The sequence below is a fragment of the Panulirus ornatus genome, chromosome 66 (assembly GCF_036320965.1).
Source record: "Panulirus ornatus isolate Po-2019 chromosome 66, ASM3632096v1, whole genome shotgun sequence".
Classification (NCBI taxonomy): Eukaryota; Metazoa; Arthropoda; class Malacostraca; order Decapoda; family Palinuridae; genus Panulirus; species Panulirus ornatus.
In genome coordinates this window covers 21924784-21950951 of record NC_092289.1, presented here as the reverse complement: position 1 = coordinate 21950951, position 26168 = coordinate 21924784, and the positions used below count along the sequence as shown (strand labels likewise).

The following is a 26168-nucleotide window of genomic DNA, read 5'->3' as shown; positions in this document are numbered from 1 at the left end:
TTTCCATGGCTGTAAACTTTCTCAACTTTCTCAAGAAAAAAAAAAAAATGGTCTTACGACCCAGCTCATCTCCTGCCTGCTGTTGAGCCGGAGGGAGTGGTGGGTGTAGGGAGGAACCTTCTGCTTAACTATCCTGCCTCTGCCACAGATAAGATTGTGGCCGCCGACAACTTCGTCATGGACCATCGGCTCGCCTGATGCCTATCCTGCTCATGTGCGCCATAACTGCGTTAGTTCAAACCGACAATAACACATTCAAATATAGAAAAGCGGGGAGAGATCGCTTCTCAGGCACTTACGAAGCTTGGAACTGATAAAACAGAATAAAAATAAGGTTTTGTAGAAGACAGGGGGAGAGAAGAAGACGTAGAAGGTACTGAGATTTGGTCTGGAGGCTGGAAGCCGAGATGGGCACAAGGAATGGCCGCCCAGGATTTCGTCCCTATGTATCACTGTCATCTAATCTTTCTAGACACGTCAGAACTGTCCCCATTACATCTGATTACGTTTGATTGCGGAATTATAAACTCGAGAGATTTTTCTCTTGACTCTTTTCTTTTTTTTTTTTTAGAGGCATTTCCATCCAGAGAAAACCTGTTGGCCCATGCATACCAAACAAGGCAGGAGGCTATCAGGGATCCCCATTAGTTAATTGCCCTTCAGTACACAGACATTTGCGTTTCATGCGTTGACCCCAAACAAGAGCTCTGAGAAAGCTTTAGAGAGGCGGAGAATGTGGACCTGACGACTCCCGGTTAATAACCGGCCATAAAGTAATTCCGGATAATGAGGAGCCAAGGATAAATTAGTTTAATTGACGTCGGAGAAGCTGGGAGTCTCCGAGACCCCGGCCGCTCGTACCTGCGGCCATCTTGGGCCCGGGACATGCCAACACCTTGGGTGGTGAGAGGCGTCACCACCCACCCATACCCGGGCTCCATAAACACCCCTATACCTGCCACACACACACACACACACACACACACGTTGTACCTTCCCCTATACATGACCCATTAACACCACACCTCTCCCCTTTCTTCCCGTACTTGTTTCACCATCACAGTTTCCTTAATACCATGAATCGCTATTTCACAACTCTTCCCTTTCTTAAAACCCGCTCCTGAAAGTCCACTCCTCGTCCACCTTTCCCATGACTCCCACTCCACATCTTCCCCCAGTGGCTCCACCCCGCATCCTCGCCCACAGCCTGCCATGCTCCTCCTCCACCACCTTTCCCTATGACTCCCACTCCACATTTTCCCCCAGTGGCTCCACCCTGCATCCTCGCCCACAGTCTGCCACGTAGGGCGTCACCATCTTTGAGACATATTCTCTCCGCAGGGAATCAGGACGCCCGAGTATGACACTATAGGACATCCCTACGACGTGTCTGTACCACTTAGTGTGCCTCTGTCGTCCCTCACGTGTCCTGGTCTGAAAATATGAGGCTGTAAGAGTGAGTCAGAAGATAAGACCAGGAATTATATGTCAGTACTTACCTACCTGCCTGCCAGACGTGGTATGGTGATGGCCTCGGAGAATCTCAGCCATTTTACTCGGATGACAGCAAACAGCAACACACGAGGCAGCAGGAACTCATCCAAGGGACGACCGGAATAGTTGCCTTGCCCTCAGTGCGAGGTCTGCCTGTCGAAATGGGAGTTTGATGAGATCCTGACTTGGGATCTACTTTCTGTGATGCGTCACAAGTTACCAAAGAGGAAAAGCTTCAACAACGAAACTAAGATCTGCTGATACTGTCAATGTGAAAATAAAATGATTTCACATTTCTAATTCCGGCGCTGTCTCTGCTATCTTTAATGGTACGACTGCTATAAAGGTATATGTGTGTGTGTGTGTGTGTGTGTGTGTGTGTGTGTGTGTGTGTGTGTGTGTGTGTGTGTGTGTGTGTAGTCGAGGACGTGCGTCCTTGGTGTCCCCACAGCTCATCCTCACTGCGTCCAAACCTCGTGATATTCACATTTTATTCATCATATTTCCTACACGTCTCGTCAGTTTGATAACCCACAACAACACAGCCTCTCCCGGTCACTCAAGTCTATCACGTAAATCGCCTCTGATCCTTCCGTTAGTCACCTCTTATCCACGGGGCGGGCCCGACTCACACCTTGAACCAGCGGTGTGGGGGTCCATGCCTCCTAAGCGTAGCTAGAGAGGGACCTTATCAGCCAGGATTTCCCGGCTTCGGACGCCTGGGGACATTTCCAGCGGCACCAGCCTGGCTGTTAACGGTGTGCCACGCGTCAGTCGAAAGGTGACGGAGCCTGCTACCTGGCCAGGGTCGCTGTGGACAGTGCAGTGCTGAAGGTCAGTGTATTATCATGAGAATAATGTACTGAGCGAGTGTGATAATGTACACTGGAGTACTGGCTGATGTACAGTACGAAGCGAATAGTGTGGCGTAGTGAAGTGGGCCGTTACAGCAACTGAATGGAGGGTTAAAGTGAAGTGTGGTACTACAGCAAGTGAAGGGAGTGGTGTAGTGAAGTGTGGTACTACAGCAACTGACGGAAGAGTGGTGTAGGGAAGTGTGGTACTACAGCAACTGACGGAAGAGTGGTGTAGGGAAGTGTGGTACTACAGCAACTGACGGAAGAGTGGTGTAGGGAAGTGTGGTACTACAGCAAGTGACGGGAGTGGTGTGTGGTACTGCAGCAAGTGACGGAAGAGTGGTGTAGGGAAGTGTGGTACTACAGCAAGTGACGGGAGTGGTGTGTGGTACTACAGCAACTGACGGAAGAGTGGTGTAGGAAGTGTGGTACTACAGCAACTGACGGAAGAGTGGTGTAGGAAGTGTGGTACTACAGCAACTGACGGAAGAGTGGTGTAGGAAGTGTGGTACTACAGCAACTGACGGAAGAGTGGTGTAGGAAGTGTGGTACTACAGCAACTGACGGAAGAGTGGTGTAGGAAGTGTGGTACTACAGCAACTGACGGAAGAGTGGTGTAGGGAAGTGTGGTACTACAGCAACTGACGGAAGAGTGGTGTAGGAAGTGTGGTACTACAGCAACTGACGGAAGAGTGGTGTAGGAAGTGTGGTACTACAGCAACTGACGGAAGAGTGGTGTAGGGAAGTGTGGTACTACAGCAACTGACGGAAGAGTGGTGTAGGAAGTGTGGTACTACAGCAACTGACGGAAGAGTGGTGTAGGAAGTGTGGTACTACAGCAACTGACGGAAGAGTGGTGTAGGAAGTGTGGTACTACAGCAACTGACGGAAGAGTGGTGTAGGAAGTGTGGTACTACAGCAACTGACGGAAGAGTGGTGTAGGAAGTGTGGTACTACAGCAACTGACGGAAGAGTGGTGTAGGAAGTGTGGTACTACAGCAACTGACGGAAGAGTGGTGTAGGAAGTGTGGTACTACAGCAACTGACGGAAGAGTGGTGTAGGAAGTGTGGTACTACAGCAACTGACGGAAGAGTGGTGTAGGGAAGTGTGGTACTACAGCAACTGACGGAAGAGTGGTGTAGGAAGTGTGGTACTACAGCAACTGACGGAAGAGTGGTGTAGGGAAGTGTGGTACTACAGCAACTGACGGAAGAGTGGTGTAGGAAGTGTGGTACTACAGCAACTGACGGAAGAGTGGTGTAGGGAAGTGTGGTACTACAGCAACTGACGGAAGAGTGGTGTAGGGAAGTGTGGTACTACAGCAACTGACGGAAGAGTGGTGTAGGAAGTGTGGTACTACAGCAACTGACGGAAGAGTGGTGTAGGAAGTGTGGTACTACAGCAACTGACGGAAGAGTGGTGTAGGGAAGTGTGGTACTACAGCAACTGACGGAAGAGTGGTGTAGGAAGTGTGGTACTACAGCAACTGACGGAAGAGTGGTGTAGGAAGTGTGGTACTACAGCAACTGACGGAAGAGTGGTGTAGGAAGTGTGGTACTACAGCAACTGACGGAAGAGTGGTGTAGGAAGTGTGGTACTACAGCAACTGACGGAAGAGTGGTGTAGGAAGTGTGGTACTACAGCAACTGACGGAAGAGTGGTGTAGGGAAGTGTGGTACTACAGCAACTGACGGAAGAGTGGTGTAGGAAGTGTGGTACTACAGCAACTGACGGAAGAGTGGTGTAGGGAAGTGTGGTACTACAGCAACTGACGGAAGAGTGGTGTAGGAAGTGTGGTACTACAGCAACTGACGGAAGAGTGGTGTAGGGAAGTGTGGTACTACAGCAACTGACGGAAGAGTGGTGTAGGAAGTGTGGTACTACAGCAACTGACGGAAGAGTGGTGTAGGAAGTGTGGTACTACAGCAACTGACGGAAGAGTGGTGTAGGAAGTGTGGTACTACAGCAACTGACGGAAGAGTGGTGTAGGAAGTGTGGTACTACAGCAACTGACGGAAGAGTGGTGTAGGAAGTGTGGTACTACAGCAACTGACGGAAGAGTGGTGTAGGAAGTGTGGTACTACAGCAACTGACGGAAGAGTGGTGTAGGAAGTGTGGTACTACAGCAACTGACGGAAGAGTGGTGTAGGAAGTGTGGTACTACAGCAACTGACGGAAGAGTGGTGTAGGAAGTGTGGTACTACAGCAACTGACGGAAGAGTGGTGTAGGAAGTGTGGTACTACAGCAACTGACGGAAGAGTGGTGTAGGAAGTGTGGTACTACAGCAACTGACGGAAGAGTGGTGTAGGAAGTGTGGTACTACAGCAACTGACGGAAGAGTGGTGTAGGGAAGTGTGGTACTACAGCAACTGACGGAAGAGTGGTGTAGGGAAGTGTGGTACTACAGCAACTGACGGAAGAGTGGTGTAGGGAAGTGTGGTACTACAGCAACTGACGGAAGAGTGGTGTAGGGAAGTGTGGTACTACAGCAACTGACGGAAGAGTGGTGTAGGGAAGTGTGGTACTACAGCAACTGACGGAAGAGTGGTGTAGGGAAGTGTGGTACTACAGCAACTGACGGAAGAGTGGTGTAGGGAAGTGTGGTACTACAGCAACTGACGGAAGAGTGGTGTAGGAAGTGTGGTACTACAGCAACTGACGGAAGAGTGGTGTAGGGAAGTGTGGTACTACAGCAACTGACGGAAGAGTGGTGTAGGAAGTGTGGTACTACAGCAACTGACGGAAGAGTGGTGTAGGGAAGTGTGGTACTACAGCAACTGACGGAAGAGTGGTGTAGGGAAGTGTGGTACTACAGCAACTGACGGAAGAGTGGTGTAGGAAGTGTGGTACTACAGCAACTGACGGAAGAGTGGTGTAGGAAGTGTGGTACTACAGCAACTGACGGAAGAGTGGTGTAGGGAAGTGTGGTACTACAGCAACTGACGGAAGAGTGGTGTAGGAAGTGTGGTACTACAGCAACTGACGGAAGAGTGGTGTAGGAAGTGTGGTACTACAGCAACTGACGGAAGAGTGGTGTAGGAAGTGTGGTACTACAGCAACTGACGGAAGAGTGGTGTAGGGAAGTGTGGTACTACAGCAACTGACGGAAGAGTGGTGTAGGGAAGTGTGGTACTACAGCAACTGACGGAAGAGTGGTGTAGGAAGTGTGGTACTACAGCAACTGACGGAAGAGTGGTGTAGGAAGTGTGGTACTACAGCAACTGACGGAAGAGTGGTGTAGGAAGTGTGGTACTACAGCAACTGACGGAAGAGTGGTGTAGGGAAGTGTGGTACTACAGCAACTGACGGAAGAGTGGTGTAGGAAGTGTGGTACTACAGCAACTGACGGAAGAGTGGTGTAGGAAGTGTGGTACTACAGCAACTGACGGAAGAGTGGTGTAGGGAAGTGTGGTACTACAGCAACTGACGGAAGAGTGGTGTAGGAAGTGTGGTACTACAGCAACTGACGGAAGAGTGGTGTAGGGAAGTGTGGTACTACAGCAACTGACGGAAGAGTGGTGTAGGAAGTGTGGTACTACAGCAACTGACGGAAGAGTGGTGTAGGAAGTGTGGTACTACAGCAACTGACGGAAGAGTGGTGTAGGAAGTGTGGTACTACAGCAACTGACGGAAGAGTGGTGTAGGAAGTGTGGTACTACAGCAACTGACGGAAGAGTGGTGTAGGAAGTGTGGTACTACAGCAACTGACGGAAGAGTGGTGTAGGGAAGTGTGGTACTACAGCAACTGACGGAAGAGTGGTGTAGGAAGTGTGGTACTACAGCAACTGACGGAATGCGATCACGGAGTGGCAAATGTGTAAGCGTCATGAAAATATCGTCCAATACATTTTTCATTTCGAGTGCCTTCTGCTTCCATCAGGATTTCCTCTGCTTGCTTTACGTGGAATGGGAGTGGCTGTACTGAGGCCCAGAGCTGTGGAAATAACAAAGACCGGATAGTTGGCAGAGAGACAGAGGCATATCGGCGGTGCCACCGTCGCCCGGCTAGCCGGCCGTCTGGGTCGAACACAAGAAAGCGATGGGCGCGTGACGATCCAGCGATGGTCTGTGGTCAAACGCGTCGGCAACGTTACTAGACATCATGCCACTCACTGTACTGACCACCATCCCACACCTGTTACGGTATAAGACAACACCTACAGAGGACCACGCCCAGATAAAACAACTGCTTGATAGCCAAGACAACAGCTAGATAGCTAAGAAACAGCTTGATAGCCGAGACAATAGCTTGATAGCCGAGACAACAGCTTGATAGCTAAGAAAACAGCTTGATAGCCAAGACAACAGCTTGATAGTCGAGACAACAGCTTGATAGCTAAGAAAACAGCTTGATAGCCAAGACAACAGCTTGATAGCCAAGACAACAGCTTGATAGTCGAGACAACAGCTTGATAGCTAAGACATCATCTTGATAGCCAAGACAACAGCTTGATAGTCGAGACAACAGCTTGATAGCTAAGACATCATCTTGATAGCCAAGACAACAGCTTGATAGCTAAGAAAACAGCTTGATACAATATTCAACTACAATTCCATAAACAAATGAAACAGGTTGATAAATAATCTATCCATATACAGAAAACACACACGTCATGTTGTTTCCTACCTGGTCCAAATGAAACGGGCCATTTTGGCTTTTTACAATGGGTCGCCAAGCCAGAATCCATAATTATATGTCCACTCGTGCTATAATGACAAAAAATAACATGCTTTAACCAAGATGATCCTGTGCCTCTCATTACCTCATAATCCCATACGTGTTCAATCTGTATCCGTCACGAGAATGCGTGAATCACAAGGTTCTCTTAGTTCGTAAATTCTCTCCGTCAGATGGCAATGCGAGATCGCCCGCCCGCGCGCACGCGAGTAGCGCAAGGGCTTCCGGAACTCGTCCTGAGCCAGCGTTGCGCTCACGGACGTACACCGCAGCACAGGAGAGAGAGAGAGAGAGAGAGAGAGAGAGAGAGAGAGAGAGAGAGAGAGAGAGAGAGAGAGAGAGAGAGAGAGAGCAACATCCGGAGTTCCACGGACCTCGACAAAGGATGATGTCAACAAACCACTTGGTTTGGGCACCTGGGGAATCCAGAGAGTTGCTGGCGTTCCCGAGCCAGAAGGATGATTCCCCTCTCTCCCCACTTCTCTTAAGCAACGCAGGGCAAACCCCTGCACATCACGCCTCTCAAACGCCCACACCAGAGCACCTATGATCTTGTAGTGTGTATAGCGTGAACAAAAGGCACGAGACTGAGTGAGCGAAGCCGCTTTTTGCATGGCTTTTGGAGGCTAACGCTTCTTCAGTGATGCATTAAATCTTCAGAGACAGTTATCATAAGATACGTGATTCCCTTTTTATGATACTGTCACCACAGTCATCAAATCTTAATTTAGCTGTGTGGTTCTGTTAACATATAGTTCCGTGCCTCTGTGGGACTTTAATCGTTTTTAAAACTAAATCTATCCATGCTAGGTTCTAAATATCCCAGTGAATTACTGATAAAATCTAGTAGTACATGACTGTCCACCATTTTTTTCTGAATCAACTGACGCTTTAGAAACTGATGCAGTTATTTCCATATGACGTATCCTTATTGTTCCCCCTCACAACACTCATCGCACATATAAATGAACATCTGAGGTACGCTGTCTAGGTAGGTAGGGAGGGAGGTCGGCATCAGGCCCTCTGCACCCAGGCAATGTGAATCGTGCGCCCAGCACTTACCAATGTAAATAAATATACTCTTCCTGCTCGCGCATCTGCGCGGCCACGGCCGTGCGCGTCATGGCGCTTTCACAGAGGCGCTGTGGAAAAAAAGATAATGTCGAAGGAGTCCTGACATTATAGAGAAAAGCAAGCACCGAACACCTCTACAACCTCAGAGTACTGAGTTCTTCTTCCAGCTTATGCAACACTTATTAACTGGATCAAATCTTGATTATCATAATTCATGGGAGCAAAGGACAGTTCTGGGATCTTTTAGTAGTTATAAATCATTATTTAACCAAAATTAGGCTTGCTATCCATTTCCCTGGGCATCCCATTTTCTTTCAGGGTTGGTCATCACCCTAGAATAAGCCTTCGCATGCCAAGGTTAGTAATGTAAAGTAACACGTTATCTCCAACGTTTTCTGTCGGTACTATCCTGTGCATATTCCATCCTGCCATTTGTTGCAACTGTATGGTATATGGTCAAGGGTCACGTGTACTGAAGTGACCTCTCCGAAGGCACTAATCTGGTATGGCACTCGTATGACCGTTCCATAAGAAGGCAAACTCGCAGTAATTTTTAAAATGCGACCATCCACCGAGCATTCGCCATACCCTCCGACTTGAGAGGTGACAGAAGTGTTATTCAAAGCCCCTGGACCATCTCAACCATTGTAAAGCCTAAACTGTCCCTCTCTCTCACATTAGCTTTTAGCTTCTAAATCTGGGATTTGAAAGCTGATTCCCGGGTGCCATATATCTAATCATGTTAGATCATCAAACACGAGAGACTTATAAAACTGTACCTTCGTTGTAATTAGTGAGTTCGTTGTTGATCGCCACCCTGGCTCCTTGATTACGTAAAATAATATGCAAGACACTTAGCTCCTCCTCTGGTGTAAGATGCTGTTGTTGTCAAACATTTCCGGACTCAACAGGAAATTGTCGATAGCTGTTGCGATGTCCTGTTGGAGGAACAGACCAGTCTCTGCTTGTCCCGTGCTGTGTGAGGCTGTGTTCCGTGCTGTCTGAGGCTGTGATCTATGTCGTGAGTGGTTGTTACCCGTGCCAAGTGAGGCTGTGACCTGTGCTGTGTGAGGCTTTTATACGTGCCGTGTCAAGCTGTATTCTGTGCTGTCGAGTTCTATGGTCCGTGCTTGTTTAAGCCTGATTCGTCCCCTGGTTTGCTGTGCCGTATGCTGCGTTAGGCTCCTACGTGCTGTGTTCCTGACGATCCAATGAGGTTCCTGCGTGTTGTTTTTCCGCGTTAAGCTGTGTCTCAATCTGTGTCCTTAGTTGTATCAGACGGTGTCCAATGCTGCGTGTACATACGATTGTGTCCCACGCTGTCTTTATATAATAGCAATTACCTATCTGAGTGTATGGGGAGTAAGTTCTGCACTCGTGGGATCCCATTTCTTTAACTCCCTCTAACGTATACAACTTTTCAAACTTGGGAATGCTGTCCATTCACTATTCGTTACTTAAGTTTATACCATTCATCCGCTACTCTTATACTACAGTCGTACTTCCTTGTATCTCAAACAAATTTCTACCTTAATTACATGTTGAGTGTCGGGCTAACACACACACACACACACACACACACTATGAATGTACGTTCGTGTGTTCGCCCTGGTTTGCCTGAAGCTTATAAGGAGCTGTTGATGATTTGTTTAGGTGCCTCGAGTGAGTCAGCCCACGCCGAGACGAGACTCCAGAATTACCCTCTTACACACAAAGGCCAGAGGTCTTTCTCATATCACATTCTGTTTTCATAGTAAACAGAAATCCTATCATCTGCCTAAGAGGTCAATCCTTCTCTAACTTTTTTTATACACATTTTGGACACTGCGGTCACAATCAGAAGTCCACCTCGAGGCTGGGCCTTAAGTGATATATAGAGAGGATTGTGAAAGAGAAGACGACTAAACAAGGAAAAGTATCTACGAATTTTGGAGGAAGTGAACGACCTGTCTTTCAAAATGTGCCAGGTTATAGTTATTGGGAAACGCACGAGAAGGTAGAGAGTTTCCAAGGCTTCGACGTGTACAGAAAGTAACAGTTATCAAAACGCCGCCCAACCTCAGTTGCCAGCGGCCACACAGTAATCATGTAACGCAGCAGCTTGTCGAGTATCGCTTGGTTTAGCTAGTGGTGGGGGTACACAAGCAGCCAGCTCTCGGGAGCAAAAACTAAAGTAATACCTACAGAAGCGGGGAAGTAAACCAACATTGCGGCGTTGAGCAAGGGGGTCAAATTTTGAAGTCAGCCTGGGAGAGTTTGTAAGTCGGACCATTTTCGTTAAACTCTGTCAAGTAAGGATGCAGAGCTAAAACCATCCCAGATACGAGAGCAGTACTCCATACAAGGACGGATCAATCCCCTTGCGTAAACGGAGCAACAGTTCGGAAGAAAAGAAATTTCGACGTCTAAACAAGACTTGTAGTTATTTAGAGGCAGGCTTAGCAATTTCCACCCCACCATCCTTTCTCAGCGTTCACCCCCATTCTACCCCCCACTCACCATATTTCCCCACCCCCCCACCAGGCGTCTCCGTTGTCCGGGTATACTTGTTATGTTGATGCAATTTCATTCTTTGCTTCATTCATGACCTTAGCATCATCTGCATGTTCAGGTAAGGGTCCAGTCCAACTGGCAAGTTAATCACCCACACATCAGCCAATTTCAACAATGTTCCTCAAACCTGTATGTAACCTTTGGTCCCTTCCACTACTGGTAATGTCTCCATTAAGGGAAGTGGTGCACCGTCCACATGTCTTTCTGTAGCTTTTGATCTTTAATCAGTCTCCACTGTGGAACAGTGTTAGCAGCTCTCTCTCTCTCTCTCTCTCTCTCTCTCTCTCTCTCTCTCTCTCTCTCTCTCTCTCTCTCTCTCTCTCTACGATGCTGTTCCAATAATCAAGTGACGGTATTCACTGGTATGATGACTATGATAATGGGAGTGATTATACATACTGGCACACCGACAGGAACCACCACTAACCACCACAGCCGCCCACGCCAGCAGTACCACCGGCAGCAGCAGTAGCAGCGCCATGCCCCCGCGTCACGGAGCAGCCGTTCGCCGACCCTCAGCGTCGCCAGCAGCAGCACCAGTGTGGCGGACACTGGCGCTCTTGTTATGCCTGCTACAGCGAGTGACGTCATCCCCCACCCTCCTGACACCCAGCCACCACCGATACCACACTCCTCACGGTGGGTACGAGGTCCACCCCGGCCCGGCCGACCACCAGACCTTCCTGAGGGAGGGAGTCGGCACCACGCCAGGGGACCCGCTCCTGGCAGTCAACAGTGATCAGGCAGCAGAAGCCTCCGTTACGGAGAGGACAAAGGGGAAGGTGCTGACGAAGGGAACACAGAGGTCGGAACAACGTGGAGGACGACATCTGTCGGAACACAGCAACACATCAGGTAAGACTCTGGACTGTGCTCTTGCTCCACACATTATACTAGTGGCAGTCATGCCTTAGCAAGGCTGCCGTCGACTGGGTTATTATCAAACAAGACCCCTTAGGTCGAGGCGACGCTGCACACGTCATAGCTACGACATGTTGAGTACATATAATAAGATGTTAGTGTCGTCAAACCTATGTCTGGGTCATGTCATACACACAAGCAACTCACTTCACACCATGATGAGATGAGATCAGTGCTCTTCCTTCTAACGCTTAGACTTTTTGAACACTGCGTTCACCCTTGGCATGGATCCCTTCTTTCATGAGCACTGCGTTCACACTTCTTTCATGGAACCGCGTCAACTGCCTTCCCTTTTACACATCAAAGTTTCCCCAAAGAAAATTTGAATGACTGTACGTATCTCCGAACCCCGGGCCAGTTCCCCACACGACTTTCTCGGCTACCTCAAGTACTTTAACCTAACACAGAATAAGCAAACACAACAGCAATACCTCACGCATTTGGCTCAATACCAATTGTTGAAACATCACACATCTGGGGGCAGATGTTGACATCTTAGTCTATCACTGGAGATAGGCTTTCATGTGGCAGCTAAGCACTGGCTGGTGAGGGTTTCAACAGTAGTTTATGTGTGCAACATACGTAATTGTTAAACTGGAAATTTCATCTTCACATGAAATCCGTTCCCATGAACTCCACTGGAGAAGTAAGCTCTAATCATCCATTACCAGCTCACTGTATCTAATTTCTTGACCCGAGGATGAAAAAAAAAAAACGAATTCATGCTTCCGATATCTAAGAGCCATAAAAAGCAGCATAATATGCCTGTGAGTTGCTAACTGATATCCAGTCTTAAGATTACCATCAAACAATGTCGATGACCAAAAGTAGCAACCGATCAGACGGGTGTGGATGGTGACCCCTGCCTTAGGGACTACAGACGGCAGGAGCCGAGGCCAGGCCAGGCCAGGCCAGGCTAGGCAGACGGGGGTAAAGCTATATATAACTTTCTTGACGGCAGACTGTACGGCCGGGGGTTTAGAGGGGGCGAGGAGGAATTTAGAAGTACTCTTCCTCAGGTGGTCTTGGAAGATCAGTAGAATGTATTTGGAAAACAGAAGAAAAGCAGGAAGACAATAAAAAGCTTTGGGCTAAAGCGAGCCACTTCATGTATTGTCAGTCAGTCAGACAGTTTACGGCCAGGAGCAACGTAGCTCTCAACTGACAGGAGTCTGGTATATACACAGACCAGGACCCCGATTTGAAGGGAATCATACACCAAAAATAGTGTGTCCCTCAGAGAAAAATCCATCCATGTCGACTCACGACGGTATCCACAAAGTAAAATCGATGCAAATTTGAGGTCCACTTGCCAATGTACCCTCCGAGTGGCAGACGACCTCTCTTATCACCCAAACACAACCCTGAACTTTGCGTTAGACCTTCACGGTGTCGCGTCTATTTTAGACACTAAATCTGTAAACAAAAATATGACGTATGCTTCTTTAAATAGAGTACCTACGTCGTACCTACGAGCAGGGAGGGATTACCGTGAGAGGAGGTTTTACGCATATCTCGTGAGAACATGAAGCAGAGGATGGGGGTGAGGGGAACAGACCTGAGCTGAGCCAGTAGGAACGAAAAGCAAAACCTTAAGACTTGCTGCTGGTCATCCCAGGGTCGGTCGGTCGCCTTGGTTAAGTGTTACCAGATGCGGCAGACGTCATCACACTTGCAAAAGTTCACGCATGTGGGATGAGATAGGGAGAAGGATGACGCTCGTGTGCATAACTTCAAGGTAAAATTTCTATCTAGAATAATGAAAGCGGCGACGACGGTTGGTTGGTTGATTAGACCTCTCCAATGCCAAGGTCGACGAGGCTTTCAATACCCACCAGGTGATTCATCTTGAACACTCATATAAACTCCCGTTCAAGTGTTCGTGACAATTCTCAGACCATCCATACTCTCACCATACAATATGGCCCCTGGCAGCCAACCCTCCCACTCGTTTTTAGGTCTTGTTCAGCTGAAAATAAAATCCACTGTTAACAAACGAAACGTTGCCAGTCAGTAAATACTAGCATCATCTCTCGTGTCCTCTGCTCTTACCTGCCTGAGCATGGAATTGTGATCTTCGTCATGTCGAGGGATGCACAGACTTTGCATGATCACTTCCGCATGGATAACATGTATGTAGATATTTGTAGTAATGCCGAATTGGGTCACGCCAGATTACATCAACCGGTCATAACATAGAATGGATCTTGTGGTCTCTCTGTTGGCCTGGTGCCGAGCAGTAATTAGAGAAGGGTAAATTAAAAGATCTTTTACATGCTAATGATAATAACAAGCGCGATAATAACAATGATAATAATTAGCCAAGGAAAATTTCAAAGTCTTCAAAGGTGTAACATCAAATCACTGAATTTCATTCAAAGTTTTCAAAATAATTAGGTGGACAAAAATCACGAAAATTTATATATAACTCAAAATCATCTATCATCTTTTCCCCATCCTTGCAGTACAATGAATCAACCATGCTGGCCTTGAAGGTAACAGCTTGGAAGGCCGAAGTCTCTTGAAAATACATACAATCCTGTATTCTCTCTTGTGAATTCACAGCCGCCATGTATGGTATACATTGTACACATGTCCCCAGGGTCTAGGATGAACGGCACGGCGCCTGTGGTGACCCTGGCGAGTCATGGGGCAGTCACCAAGGCAGGAAGCAAGGACCTTGACCCCTCGGTCACACACACACCATACCAACGGGCGGCACGCGAGGAACTGGACTCCCCTGTATCAAGTGAACTGGAGCAGTGGGCCGGGCACCAGTCCCACAGGGTAGGTGCTGATAGTGGGTGGTGGTGGTGGTGGGTGTGGGTGTGGGGGTGGTGAAGGCTTGAGCCATGTCTGTGCAGCCAGGGGGGGGGGAGGTGAGGAGGAAGGCGTGGGTGATTCACCACATGACATCACCAGACGTCCCCTCAGACAACCCTGGTGCTTGGTGAGGCGTCTACCTTCCTGGACAGTGCTTGCTGTGTGCTCTCCCACCTACCATATTTGGTGAGTGTGGCTCCCTGCTGAACACGCCAAGAGTACATGCAAGTGTGTGTGTGTGTGTGTGTGTGTGTGTGTGTGTGTGTGTGTGTGTGTGTGTGTGTGTGTGTATACTAATAAGCTTTAAGATCACACACACACACACACACACACACACACACACACACAAGGTCATACCGTCACTACCTGACCAGGACTCCCTCCGCCTGTAGGTATGCGGTTACTGTAGCCATGTGACTCCTGCGAAGCTACAGAACGAGATACTAGAAGTACAAGTTGTGTTCATCCATACAGAACATACTACATCACTGTGGTCCCACGTGGGGTCTGGACTGCCACCAACCACAAGTGCCTTACTCCTCTCATTCAAACAACCAATGTACGAGTTTCCTGGGTTTGCACAGTGTTGGAACTTCCATATGTAAAAACGAGAACATTTTATGCACTTTCAACGCACGTTCGAGTGTAATTCAGAGGTAAACAAGCAGTAACAACGCCACCAACGGTAATTGTGTGTGTGTGTGTGTGTGTGTGTGTGTGTGTGTGTAAGGTCAAGTCTGTGTGAAGTATAATGACTTGTGATTCCCCACTTTCGTTTACCTCGCCTCAATCACCTGTTCTCCACACCTGTCTTGCCACCTCTTCTCCCCACCTACTGTAGTAGGTGGCCTAGCTACCTAACCTACCCACGTACTAACCCACCAATCCTTCCCTCCCACTTGGCCACACTTACTTCTCCCTCAGCTTCTTACCCAGATATCCGCCCCATACACCCTCCCTTTGGACCATCACAAGCATGAGCTGGTAAGTAAAGCGGTTGATGAAGTGAGCAGATAAGCTCGTCCTGGACAATCATGTCCCTCCATGTACTACGACCAACAACCCATGATCTGACCCCTGTGCTCCTCCCGGCCTGCAGGTGCGGCGCGGGGCGCTACACGGACCCCTGTGGACGGACAAGCGGACGCTCTTCGTGGAGCTGGTGGTGCTGGCGGACTGGAGCATGTGGCGGAAATACAGCAGCGGGCCCGCCGTCCAGAACCGCGTCAGGGAGGTCGTCAATGTTGCCAACGCGGTGAGTCGCCATCTCCTGTCGTCTCTCTTCAGGTAGTGACACACTTGTCATGTCTGAGCTCTTCCCACTAAGGCCGTCCCAGCTGGTTCGAAGGCTGACAGCCTCGATAATGTACGTGGGTATGATGCGTCTCGCGCAGTACATCTTCAGATGGTAATGAGTGCATCTTCAGACTGGATACTGTACAAGGCATGTAATCCAAAACTCGGACGAGGAGAGGTGAACGGTTTGCCAGGAAACAAATATGTCGGTTATGGTTAGTTTACCTCCTATTTCTGAAAACCTTTACGTCTCCCTGTATCTCCTCACTCCACCTTCAGCCTCACCCCAGACCTCCTGCATGAACACAAGGCACCTCACTCCTTCCATCTTCCTCGTCACCTTAGCTAAACTCCTTCTGTCCTCCACAGATCCTGAACCGAGTAGGCGTGGTGGTGATACTGACGGAGGTGAAGGTATGGAGAGACGGCGACAAGTTCAGGGTCAGTAGCGACCTCCTGAAAGACTTGGAGCCCCTGAGAGACTACCGTGAGAGGCTGAAGAAGGATGAACGTCGTCTCGCCAATGATAACACCGTCCTCCTCACGTGAGTCCCACAATTTCCCATTTGGAATCACCAAAGTGTATTTACCTATTTTCATTGTACTGGGAGGGAGGTCTACACTCGTGAAGCCCCATGATATGTGTGTTATCAAACTCCGCCTGCTCGAGGTTACACCGCGAGTAAAAGTAACTTCTCGTGTAGCTGCATCATAAGCAGTCCAGTCTCGTTAAAGAATTTCTCACTCTGTTGGAGTCTGCATTTCCCTTCTGCAGAACGTAGCGCCGTCTTTAGAAAGGTCATGAGTCACATCAGAACTCTTTCATAGAAAATGGTCTTGGAGTAATCATATATATATATATATATATATCCTCAGCAGTAATTTGTAATTTTTCCGTATCCTGACCATTACCACGAACAATGTTCCCCTGTCTGGTGTGATTTCTTGGTAGTTTAATCATTCCCAACATGAGGCATGTTTTGCTAATGACTTTATCTTCTGTTCCAGACGGGTGCAGATGAAAGCAGACCATGTGGGAATGGCTTACACCGGAACCATGTGCGAGTAAGAACACAACCTCTTCAGACCTTTCTTTCCAGTTTCTATAATTATTATCATTTCCTAAGAAATCATACTTCTGCTACATCAGTCTGACACTTCTACCGTCGCTGTGCTATGTGGATAATGTCGTATTAATATGACTTAGAGCGATGGGTTAAATCATCATCTTTAACACAAGATAATATTAACATGGATTAGACTTCACAGCATCGAATCACATCACCGAACATCTTTATCATTGTATCACAGCACCACATCTCCATCACCAAAGCCTGATTTTTATCAATACCGCACCATCATGTCTTATACCAACTTATCTGCGAATGGCATCACAACCCTATACATACGGTACCCATCACTGTCATAGGTATAAAACATATAAAACATATACCCTCTCGTTTTTAATTTTCCAAAAGAAGGAACAGAGAAGGGGGCCAAGTGAGGATATTCCCTCAAAGGCTCAGTCCTCTGTTCTTAACGCTACCTCGCTAACGCGGGATATGGCGAATAGTATGAAAAAAAAAAAAAAAAAAAAAAAAAATATATATATATATATATATATATATATATATATATATATATATATATATATATATATATATATAATTACTGTATCCTTGTATCACTTTATTACATCACTATACCACAAACATCCATCACACTGCAGCCTCACAATGAGCTTAACTTATTGAACTCACTGGCGTCTGTCTCGTCAGTGAACGCCTGTCGGTGAGCGTGGTGCAGGACGTGAAGGAAGACCCGGCGACGGTGGGGTACATCTTGGCCCACGAGATGGGTCACAACCTGGGCATGAAGCATGACGAGAATGCTAGCACCATCCTAGGTCACCCGTGCTCCTGTTCCACCAAGACTTGTGTCATGCAAGCTTCAGTCAGGTTAGTACCACCCTACCATTCACATCCCAAATACCCTAAGAATCTAAGGACTCTTTTTAAGTTCTCAACATTGTGGCAAATCAAAAATATCGATGTGAAAACTGAAATCGATGAATCCCCACAACTGGTTGTTATTTCTTGATATTAACGGCTTTAATGACCCTAGCAGTCGATAAACCTAAAACATAAATTACCAACTAACTGACAATCAAAGCCTCCAAACCGGCCAACCTTATGAAATACAAAACAAGGTATCTGGAATAATGATGAAAATACCAGTAATCATCCACTTTCCTCGCACCACTTTATAAACACTTGTGTCAACTTTTTCCCAGAGCAATCTTGTTGTAATTAACGAGAAGAGGAACAAAAAATAGGATAGAAAAGTTATATACCGAGTTTCTATGAATAATAGGCTTTCCAGCACGAATAACTTTTATAGTTTGTTATGAATTATGTTTTTTTGTCACGAATTTAACTGATAGCTATTTTAATTTTCTTTTCAAGTTTTATTAACAGTACAACAAGATGATAAATAACAAGATTTGCTTTACACTTCGAATAGTTTCGCAACTTTGTCTGGGAAATGACGACAATATGAACTTTTGAATTATCGTCCACTACCGACTTAGGTATCGCTCCTTAGAAATTGCAAGTTAAAGTACATATTAGTTAAGTTGGTTAGTTTAGGTTTAATTTGATTAGGCTGGTTAGATTAGGCTAGGTTTGGTTACGTCTGCTAGGGATATCAGATACAGGTTCCCATAATTTCCTTGAATCGTATTTCCTAGCCATCATTTCCAGACACGACACGCTTAACTTGCCTTCATTTAATATCTTTCGTTTTTTTCAAATTCCCGTCACGAACACAGACGTCTCTTGATAAGTGAAATAACTTTCCACATGTCGACAAATTCACAAAAAATTACAAAGTAAATAATTACCATATGTTGTATTCAAACACTAAATATTACAATGAGAGTGTTGAACAATAATGAAATCAAATATAATTGAACAGAATGCAAAAAATATCCCAAGAAAGTCCTAGCTTATAAGTTTCTATAACTCAAACAAATGTTTATTCATAATTGCAAAGGGGAAATCATGGCAATACAACTTTGAAAATGTCGTTAAAACAGTTCACATCTCTGTCTAACCAGGACACAATGTAAACGAAGGCAATGGCGACTTCCTAACACAGCATCAGCATGATAATGAGCTGTACACATACTAGTTCATAACTGAAAAATCCTTGGATCATATCCTGACTGTATTACCACTTTGAAAGCAATAATACGTTTGAATTACGAACATTAGTCGCTTCGTTCATTGAGACGCTATGAAATTTGGACCACCCATATCAATCACGAATTCTTGGGTTAATATATACTTGTGTGATGATAGAACGTTCATATATTATTCTTACTAACCTCATACAAAAGGAGAGCTGCTAAGGTCACTGTACAACCCAGAAAAAGCCTGCAGACTGCGGAAAATCAAAAGTTACACCACTTCACTCTGTGTTAAAGCACATTTAAATGGCGACATCAACAAAGATTTAACAGATCTTTAATGGCGATTGCGTCAACAAAGATTTTTTAACAGATTTTTCCTTAAATCATATTGTAAATTTTATAAAAATAATTAGTCTTAATATTTTTTATTGATTTTTTAAGCATGAATTTAATGAAAGAAATTTTTTTCAGGATTCGTTTTCACACTTTGTCTAACGTACATATTTTCCTACACTTGGGATGGGAGATGCCACTTGTCGCTGGATCTGGTGTAATTGTCAATTACCAAGTAGTAATTCTACGCTGCTCTTACATCTAATTTTGATAAGAGTGTGATGCGTTGCAACACCACATGTATCTATTCATAGATATGAGAAGACTGAAAATATTCGAAGATAGAGTGTATCTGAGAAGGTTATTTCTGAAAAATTCTGCCGTTTAAAGAATGATACAGTATTAACTAATGCTACAACTTAGAAAACCTTGGCAAGATCTTTACCATTTTATGACCCATGCATGATTAAGAATTAGATTGCATTTCCACTAGGAAATGAAGAACTGCAAGTTTGATATTCAGTGCTTTCTCCATGTATGTATCAATGAAAACCATAATAATGAGAAATAATAAAGAAACCGTATCTATATTGTACTAGTTATCTGATGCCTTTCAGTTAATTGTGCAGACTGAGTTAATTTGACCGAATATAGGATTACTCTGAAAGTGAGGGATGATACGGCTCCGTCTAAAATTAACAGGAATAAATGAATTGCATTTCGTGGACAAATAAGCGAGAAACAGCTTTCTGTTTACTGGTCTAGCAAAGAAAATTAAAGTGATTATTTCCTCGCGAAGGAAAGAAACTGATATGACGACGCCCACCTTAACCAAACACTTTAGGTTATGATGCTTCAAGTTTGGATAATATCCACACACGAGACACTCTTTCCTAAAAAGATTTTTCATGATTTGTGAAATGAATGTGAAAATGAAAGAAACAGCGACGACTGTATTATCTGAACACCACGTCACGTTAGCGAACTCTAACCAGTGGTGAACAAAGGAGGCACTTTTACTAGGAGCTTTACATTTTCTCTTAGAATTCACTGAACAAGTTGAGAATCAGTTGAAAATATCGCACCATTTTCTGAAATTCTACTTATGACTATGTAAAGCTGGACTACAATATGAAGCGAGATCAAATAACACTGTTGTGAGTGAGGAGGCCCACTGAGAAATTTTTAAGAAGTTGAATTATAATCGTTCCGTGCTGAAAGGTGCTCGTTTTCTAAGAGTTCTTCAGTATGTTGCTGTCTTGTCTACACAGCGGCTGTAAGATTAGGGAAAGAGTATAGCTTTATCATTCATAGTGCCAGCGATAGACTTGTTAACAAGCACACAACCAGAGATAGACGATTGAACCTTCACACAGCCACTGATAAACATGATAGCATTCAGATTAAGAGTTAGCTATAACATGATAGCATTCAGATTAAGAGTTAGTTATAACATGATAGCATTCAGATTAAGAGTTAGTTACAACATGATAGCATTCAGATTAAGAGTTAGTTACAACATGATAGCATTCAGATTAAGAGTTAGTTACAACATGATAGCATTCAGATTAAGTTAGTTATAACCGTCCACAGCAGCGAGTACGATCCCAGCTCTGAGTGGAGCTCGTGCAGTAGGGGATTCCTCAAGAGAATGCTCAAGACCTCAGCTCTGGACTGCCTGAAGAACGTGCCGACACAGTCCTTCCCCGGCAACAGCTGTGGCGACGGTGTGGTGGACCACGAGGCCGGCGAGCAGTGCGACTGTGGCCCTCCGGAATACTGCGACAACCCCTGCTGCCTGGCCAGTACCTGCAAGCTGGCCGCCAACGCCTCCTGCGCCTCTGGCTCCTGCTGTGACACCGAGGTGGGTCATTTTCTCCGAAGCAGTTCAAAGCCTAAGCAAGGAAAGAGAGCATCTAGAGGCTATACCTCAGCTCAGACATGTCTGAAGAACTAAGTTTAAATGCTATATGTAAGGTTGGTAGAGATGTGTGGTCTTACTGCCTGCTGGGGAAGTGTTATACACGTGGATGTTGTGTTCGACAGACGTGCCAGCCCCAGGCTGTAGGGACGGTGTGTCGGCTGCCGCTGGACGACTGTGACCTACCCGAGTACTGCTCCGGCCACTCCGAGTACTGCCCTACAGACCTCTCCAAGATAGACGGGACCCCATGCAGGGAAGGAAAGGTGAGTGCTGATCCCAGGGTTTATGTTGGAAGAACCCTCATGGTGGGGTGAGTTCTGTTCTCCGGGTCATGTCTTGGGTCACCGCTGCGACGCCTCCTTCAGAGAACATGGTTGTGTTTTCAGTGTTCCTGTGTTCTGAATTAGTGCCCCGGTGTTCTGCAGGAACTCGTTTGGTTCTGTACCGAAGCGGTGTTCTGGTATTTCCCGTAGGGGCTCATTTGACTAAAAATGTCGCACCACTACAATGTTCCTTGTCTCTTATCTATCCTATAAGAATCTAACTCAGGTCCACTACACATAGGTATCAGATTTTTTCCTTGTATTTGGACACTTCCTGAAGATATCAGTGTGAGTCTCGTTGATGATGATAATGATGTTGCTTCCTTCTCTCCGCCACCACCAGGGCCGCTGTTATCGAGGCGAATGTGCGAGCCACGAGGGGCGGTGCCAATACGTGTGGGGGCCTGAAGCTACCGAGGCATCCCCAACCTGCTACTCCGACCTCAACACAGAGGGCACCGGAGAAGGCAACTGTGGCAAATACCGCAATTTAGACCAGCTGCTGCGTTGCACTCCCGAGTACGTTCCGCGCACATCAAAGCCTATTCACTAAAAGATGATATAATCATTATCATGCATTATTATTCAGTACGCGAATGCCTGGATCTCTTTCACTGACCACTCACCACTCGGTCTCTACCATCTTCACCACCCCACACCACCCATTCCGATCCTCCTGCCTCACGAAGCTATGGTGTGCGTGTCTCCTCACAGTTACCCTGGTGTTCTTCCTCTCATAGTCACCCCACATTGCCCCGCAGGTCCAGCCGGTGCGGGACCCTGCACTGCCTGCCGCCCTCCGTGCAGGCGACGAGCTTCCACGCTCACCACTACAACGGGACGAAGCAGGTGGGCCCTCACTCCTGCGCCTTCATCACCGCCTCCTCTAAGTATCCCAGCAAAGACTGGCTCTCCCCCGACGGCGCAACCTGCGGCCAGGGCAAGGTAAGCGACATTTATGAGAGAGAGAGAGAGAGAGAGAGAGAGAGAGAGAGAGAGAGAGAGAGAGAGAGAGAGAGAGAGAGAGAGAGGAGGGAAGGACACGTGCTGTACCTTGGAAACAATCAATGTTTAGAGTAGGAAACAAAAATAGCCCCAACACTCTACCCCGAGGTATGCCTTCTTACGTCATACGTTTGGTTACATAACTCATCACACGTCCTTGTGTCTGCTGCTAAACACATGAGGGAACACAATACCCCACGTAATATTTGGGATGAAATCCTTTGATTTTTTTTTTTCATATCTTCGACCTCTTTTACCTACTTGCTTCTCCACGCTTATTACTCTCTCTCTCTCTCTCTCTCTCTCTCTCTCTCTCTCTCTCTCTCTCTCTCTCTCTCTCTATCTATCTATCTATCTATCTATCTATCTATCTCTCTCTATCTATCTCTCTCTCTCTATCTATCTATCTATCTATCTGCCTAATTATCGAGGCTTACATCACCACCCTGAGCAACACCTCCCTCCTCCCCCGCCAGATGTGTGTGAACCAGAGGTGCGTGGAAGTACCACCTCCTGGCGGGCACTGTCGCGACGGATGCTCTGGCCGAGGGGTCTGCAACAGCCTCGGCCACTGCCACTGCGACGCTGGTTACGCCCCTCCAAATTGCTCCCGCCCTGGGCTTGGGGGCTCCATCGACAGCGGGGTAATGATTGGTGTTACAGGTGAGTCATGAGACGGAAGCTCAAAAAGAGTGGGGGGGATCCTGATAAATGTTAACTAGAAAAGCCAACATTTGCGAGTGAATAGATTATGTCTCTTATGAACTGGAATATTTTTTTAGTTTATACTTATATCTATATTATTTAGTTTATACTTCGTCAGATAACTAGCTAACGTGTTGCATTCACTCAACAAAGTTAGCTTTTCTACCTTCACTTTCGTTTTACCATAAAATTACAATTTATGATTAGTTATTGGAGTTTTACTGAGCAACATGAGTTACCCTGTATCAGCTGGAGACGTCCTAATGCTTTACTAAGTTGTCTATGTGACATGGAAGTCAATCATAAACGTAAAGAACTATTCTGACTGACCTACCCCATCGTGGCTATCATGGCAGGTCCAGTATTCTAGCAAAGATCATGAAGGGTGATCATGGTGAAATCATTTCAATATCTTTCGTTTTCCTTCCAGACAACACCCATATCATTACAACGGGGTGGGTGCTGCTGGTGTCATTGCTGGCTCTCCTCGTTGTCATCTGCTGCGTGTGGGGTTACCTGCGGAGCTGGTGGAAGCGACGAGGACGTAGCTATGTATCCCCGATATTGCCGTGTTGCGTCACCTGCCTCGACGCCTGTTGTTGCCCAGTCGTGAACAAGGCAACCCACTGGGTCATCACGGTCGGCTCGTCCCGAAAGAAGAAGCAGGATTCCAAGAAGGAGTTTCATCCGGTGGACTTGGAAGGAGGAGCGGACGAGGCCATGCTTTGCGCCGTCGATGTCGATATAAAGCAAGAACCGCAGACCAACTCGTGGGGTGTGGCTGACGAGAAGTTGGTGACGGATGTGATCACAGTCACTCCAAAGAACTCTCCTGATCTCCGAAGGAAAGTCCACCTGCCTTCCTCGTCACCCGTCCTTCATCACAAATCTGTGGAAGTCCTCGACCGTCCGAAGTATTTCCAGTCCATGTCGGTTGACTCGGGCTGTGTCTCAGACGGAGAGGACGGCACCTCCAGCATACGGTCGTCGCTCCACATGTCTATGAGAAGCCTTATCAGTACGCTGAGGAGAATTGGCACCACGACCCAAAGGGATTCGCCAGAGAAAGATAATCAACCACCGAGGACTTTCGGCAGCCAGAAGTCCATGCCTTTGAGTCGGTTTGTTGTAGATCCTCTGGCTGGGAACCGCAGCTCCAGACAGGGTACGCCTCCCCCAGACCACATGAGACCAGCCTTCCGACGCTCCGTCACCGTCGACGCCACACCCAGCGCCAAAGTTCGGTGGTCAGGGCTCCCACAGCCACCACCAGCAAACCTCAAGCCTCACAAGAGTGAGGACAACCTAAAGAACGTCTCCAAAGCGAAAAAGAATCCAGTCACTCCGGCCGAAACGAGGAACGGCAACTCACATAACTCCGGAAAGAGAAAAAGTAATGGAGTCAACAGACACAGTCCTCCTGATATCAAGAAAGAACCTGTAAACCAGCCGACTAAGAGACCAATGATGCCACACCGCAAATCCCTCTCGCCGCTGAAAGTCTCTCCTCCTAAAGAGTCGCCACCTCCCCCGCCATCGAAACAGTCTCGGTCGAGCAACGCCAGTGGATCTCCCACAACAAATATTGTGCCTCAACACAGCAACACCGCCTTCACTGGAAAAGGTCCAGCGACAAACGGTAAATCAATCAAGTCCCTCAAGACAAACCGGCATTCAGGAGGCGGCCAAAAGGAGAAAGATCCGGTCAAGACTACGGCCACCACCCGCGATAACCCGAAGAAAAATGTGAAGAGCATCACTCAGAAATTTGAGGCCATGAATTGATATTCATGAAGGAGTTTGGTGAGGCATAGATCGTCAGGTTGATAACTCCTTAATAACAGACTCTGAAACCTCCAGGCATCGGATTTCTGGGACTCAGAAGGTGAGGGGCAATCTCAAAATATTTTCTAGTCATATACACAATGTTCTCAAGTTTCCAGGAGAATGATATATTAAGCCAAAACCTATGGCATCACCACAGGTGACCTACAGTATCTGAGCTATAGTTCCCTCTCGCTGAGGACGATAGCTAAGTGATGCAGACCCGCTGCAAGACACACTGTTCTCCAAGTCAGCTTTATAATCCTTGTGTTTCTTATCATTATGCACGTAGTCATGAGTCGGTCAGCAGCGACCATAACATTACAGTGATACATGTGTCAACACATCTATTTATTAGTTAGTCTGTGTAATGAAGCCAAAGAATGAGCGTCTTGGATAGACGCTGCCAATGGTACTTACAAGTTAAGGATTTCTTTTTTTTTTTTGTTTCAAGAGCAACGTCAAAATTCTTGTGATCTCCACCACTGCCGTCAGGTTAAGACGCTTTCACTCCCGCTGTCAAGTTGAGGCACGGTCTCTCCCACACGGCTGCCACATGAATTACTCAGCAAAATTCTGATCTCGGATCTCGACTTTTTTGCTAAGCGACCTTCACATTCAGGTGGTTCCATAAGCGTTGTGGGGTCACGGGATGACAAAGTCATCCCAGATATTTCAAGAATAAGAGTTTGTGAAGTCCATTCACGCACGACGTCCTTCCTAGAGACGTCTTCTTCAAAAACTTGATGTGTATAAGTCCTATATGTATTTCCTGTATTTTCCTTACCCTTTAGCTAAGCCAAAGAGGGCTATTGACAGAGCCATTGTTGTGTGCGTCACAATATATGTTTTTGTAGATCTATAGTACGCAGAGCATAATGCATACGAAGGGATTAATGTCTATGATTAATATCTCTTTATTCCACTAACTACCCCTCGCTATAATCAGGCTGTTGGCTGGTCGACCCTCGTCCAACACGATCCTGTAATCAATCTGTCTTATTTCACCTCGACTTTGGGTAGACAAGTAGCTCATCCGTACGACCAGCATTCCAAACTTACCATCGGTAGGAATTGGCAGAAATGTCAAAACACGAAAGGTACCACAACAAGGAATGACCTCCTTGAGGGACGCCAACAACTGCGTAATCCACATCTTCGCT

General features: G+C 46.7%; 1 protein-coding gene across 2 annotated transcripts; it reads left to right on the top strand.

Annotated features, from left to right (window-relative positions):
- Positions 1-2240: 2240 nt before the first annotated feature.
- LOC139746725 (uncharacterized) lies at positions 2241-25105 on the top strand. Of its 2 annotated transcripts, none has more exons than XM_071658211.1 (13): positions 2241-2328; positions 11072-11513; positions 14182-14366; positions 15502-15657; positions 16068-16243; positions 16707-16763; positions 17477-17656; positions 20821-21088; positions 21271-21411; positions 21815-21990; positions 22233-22416; positions 22953-23139; positions 23612-25105. In XM_071658211.1, the coding sequence occupies exons 2-13, from the start codon at positions 11138-11140 to the stop codon at positions 24964-24966; spliced, it is 3441 nt and encodes a 1146-aa protein (XP_071514312.1). In that variant the 5' UTR covers positions 2241-2328; positions 11072-11137; the 3' UTR covers positions 24967-25105. The 2 variants fall into 2 exon arrangements, with proteins under 2 accessions (XP_071514312.1, XP_071514311.1); XM_071658210.1 differs by having other exon boundaries at positions 20818-21088.
- Positions 25106-26168: the final 1063 nt, after the last annotated feature.

Bases quoted from the DNA above. Each gene is read 5' to 3' on its own strand.
- LOC139746725 (XM_071658210.1), top strand. From the start codon at position 11,138: ATGCCCCCGCGTCACGGAGCAGCCGTTCGCCGACCCTCAGCGTCGCCA. The intron at 16,244-16,706 runs GTGAGTCCCACA...CTTCTGTTCCAG, and splicing joins GATAACACCGTCCTCCTCAC to ACGGGTGCAGATGAAAGCAG. The intron at 22,417-22,952 runs GTAAGCGACATT...CTCCCCCGCCAG, and splicing joins CAACCTGCGGCCAGGGCAAG to ATGTGTGTGAACCAGAGGTG.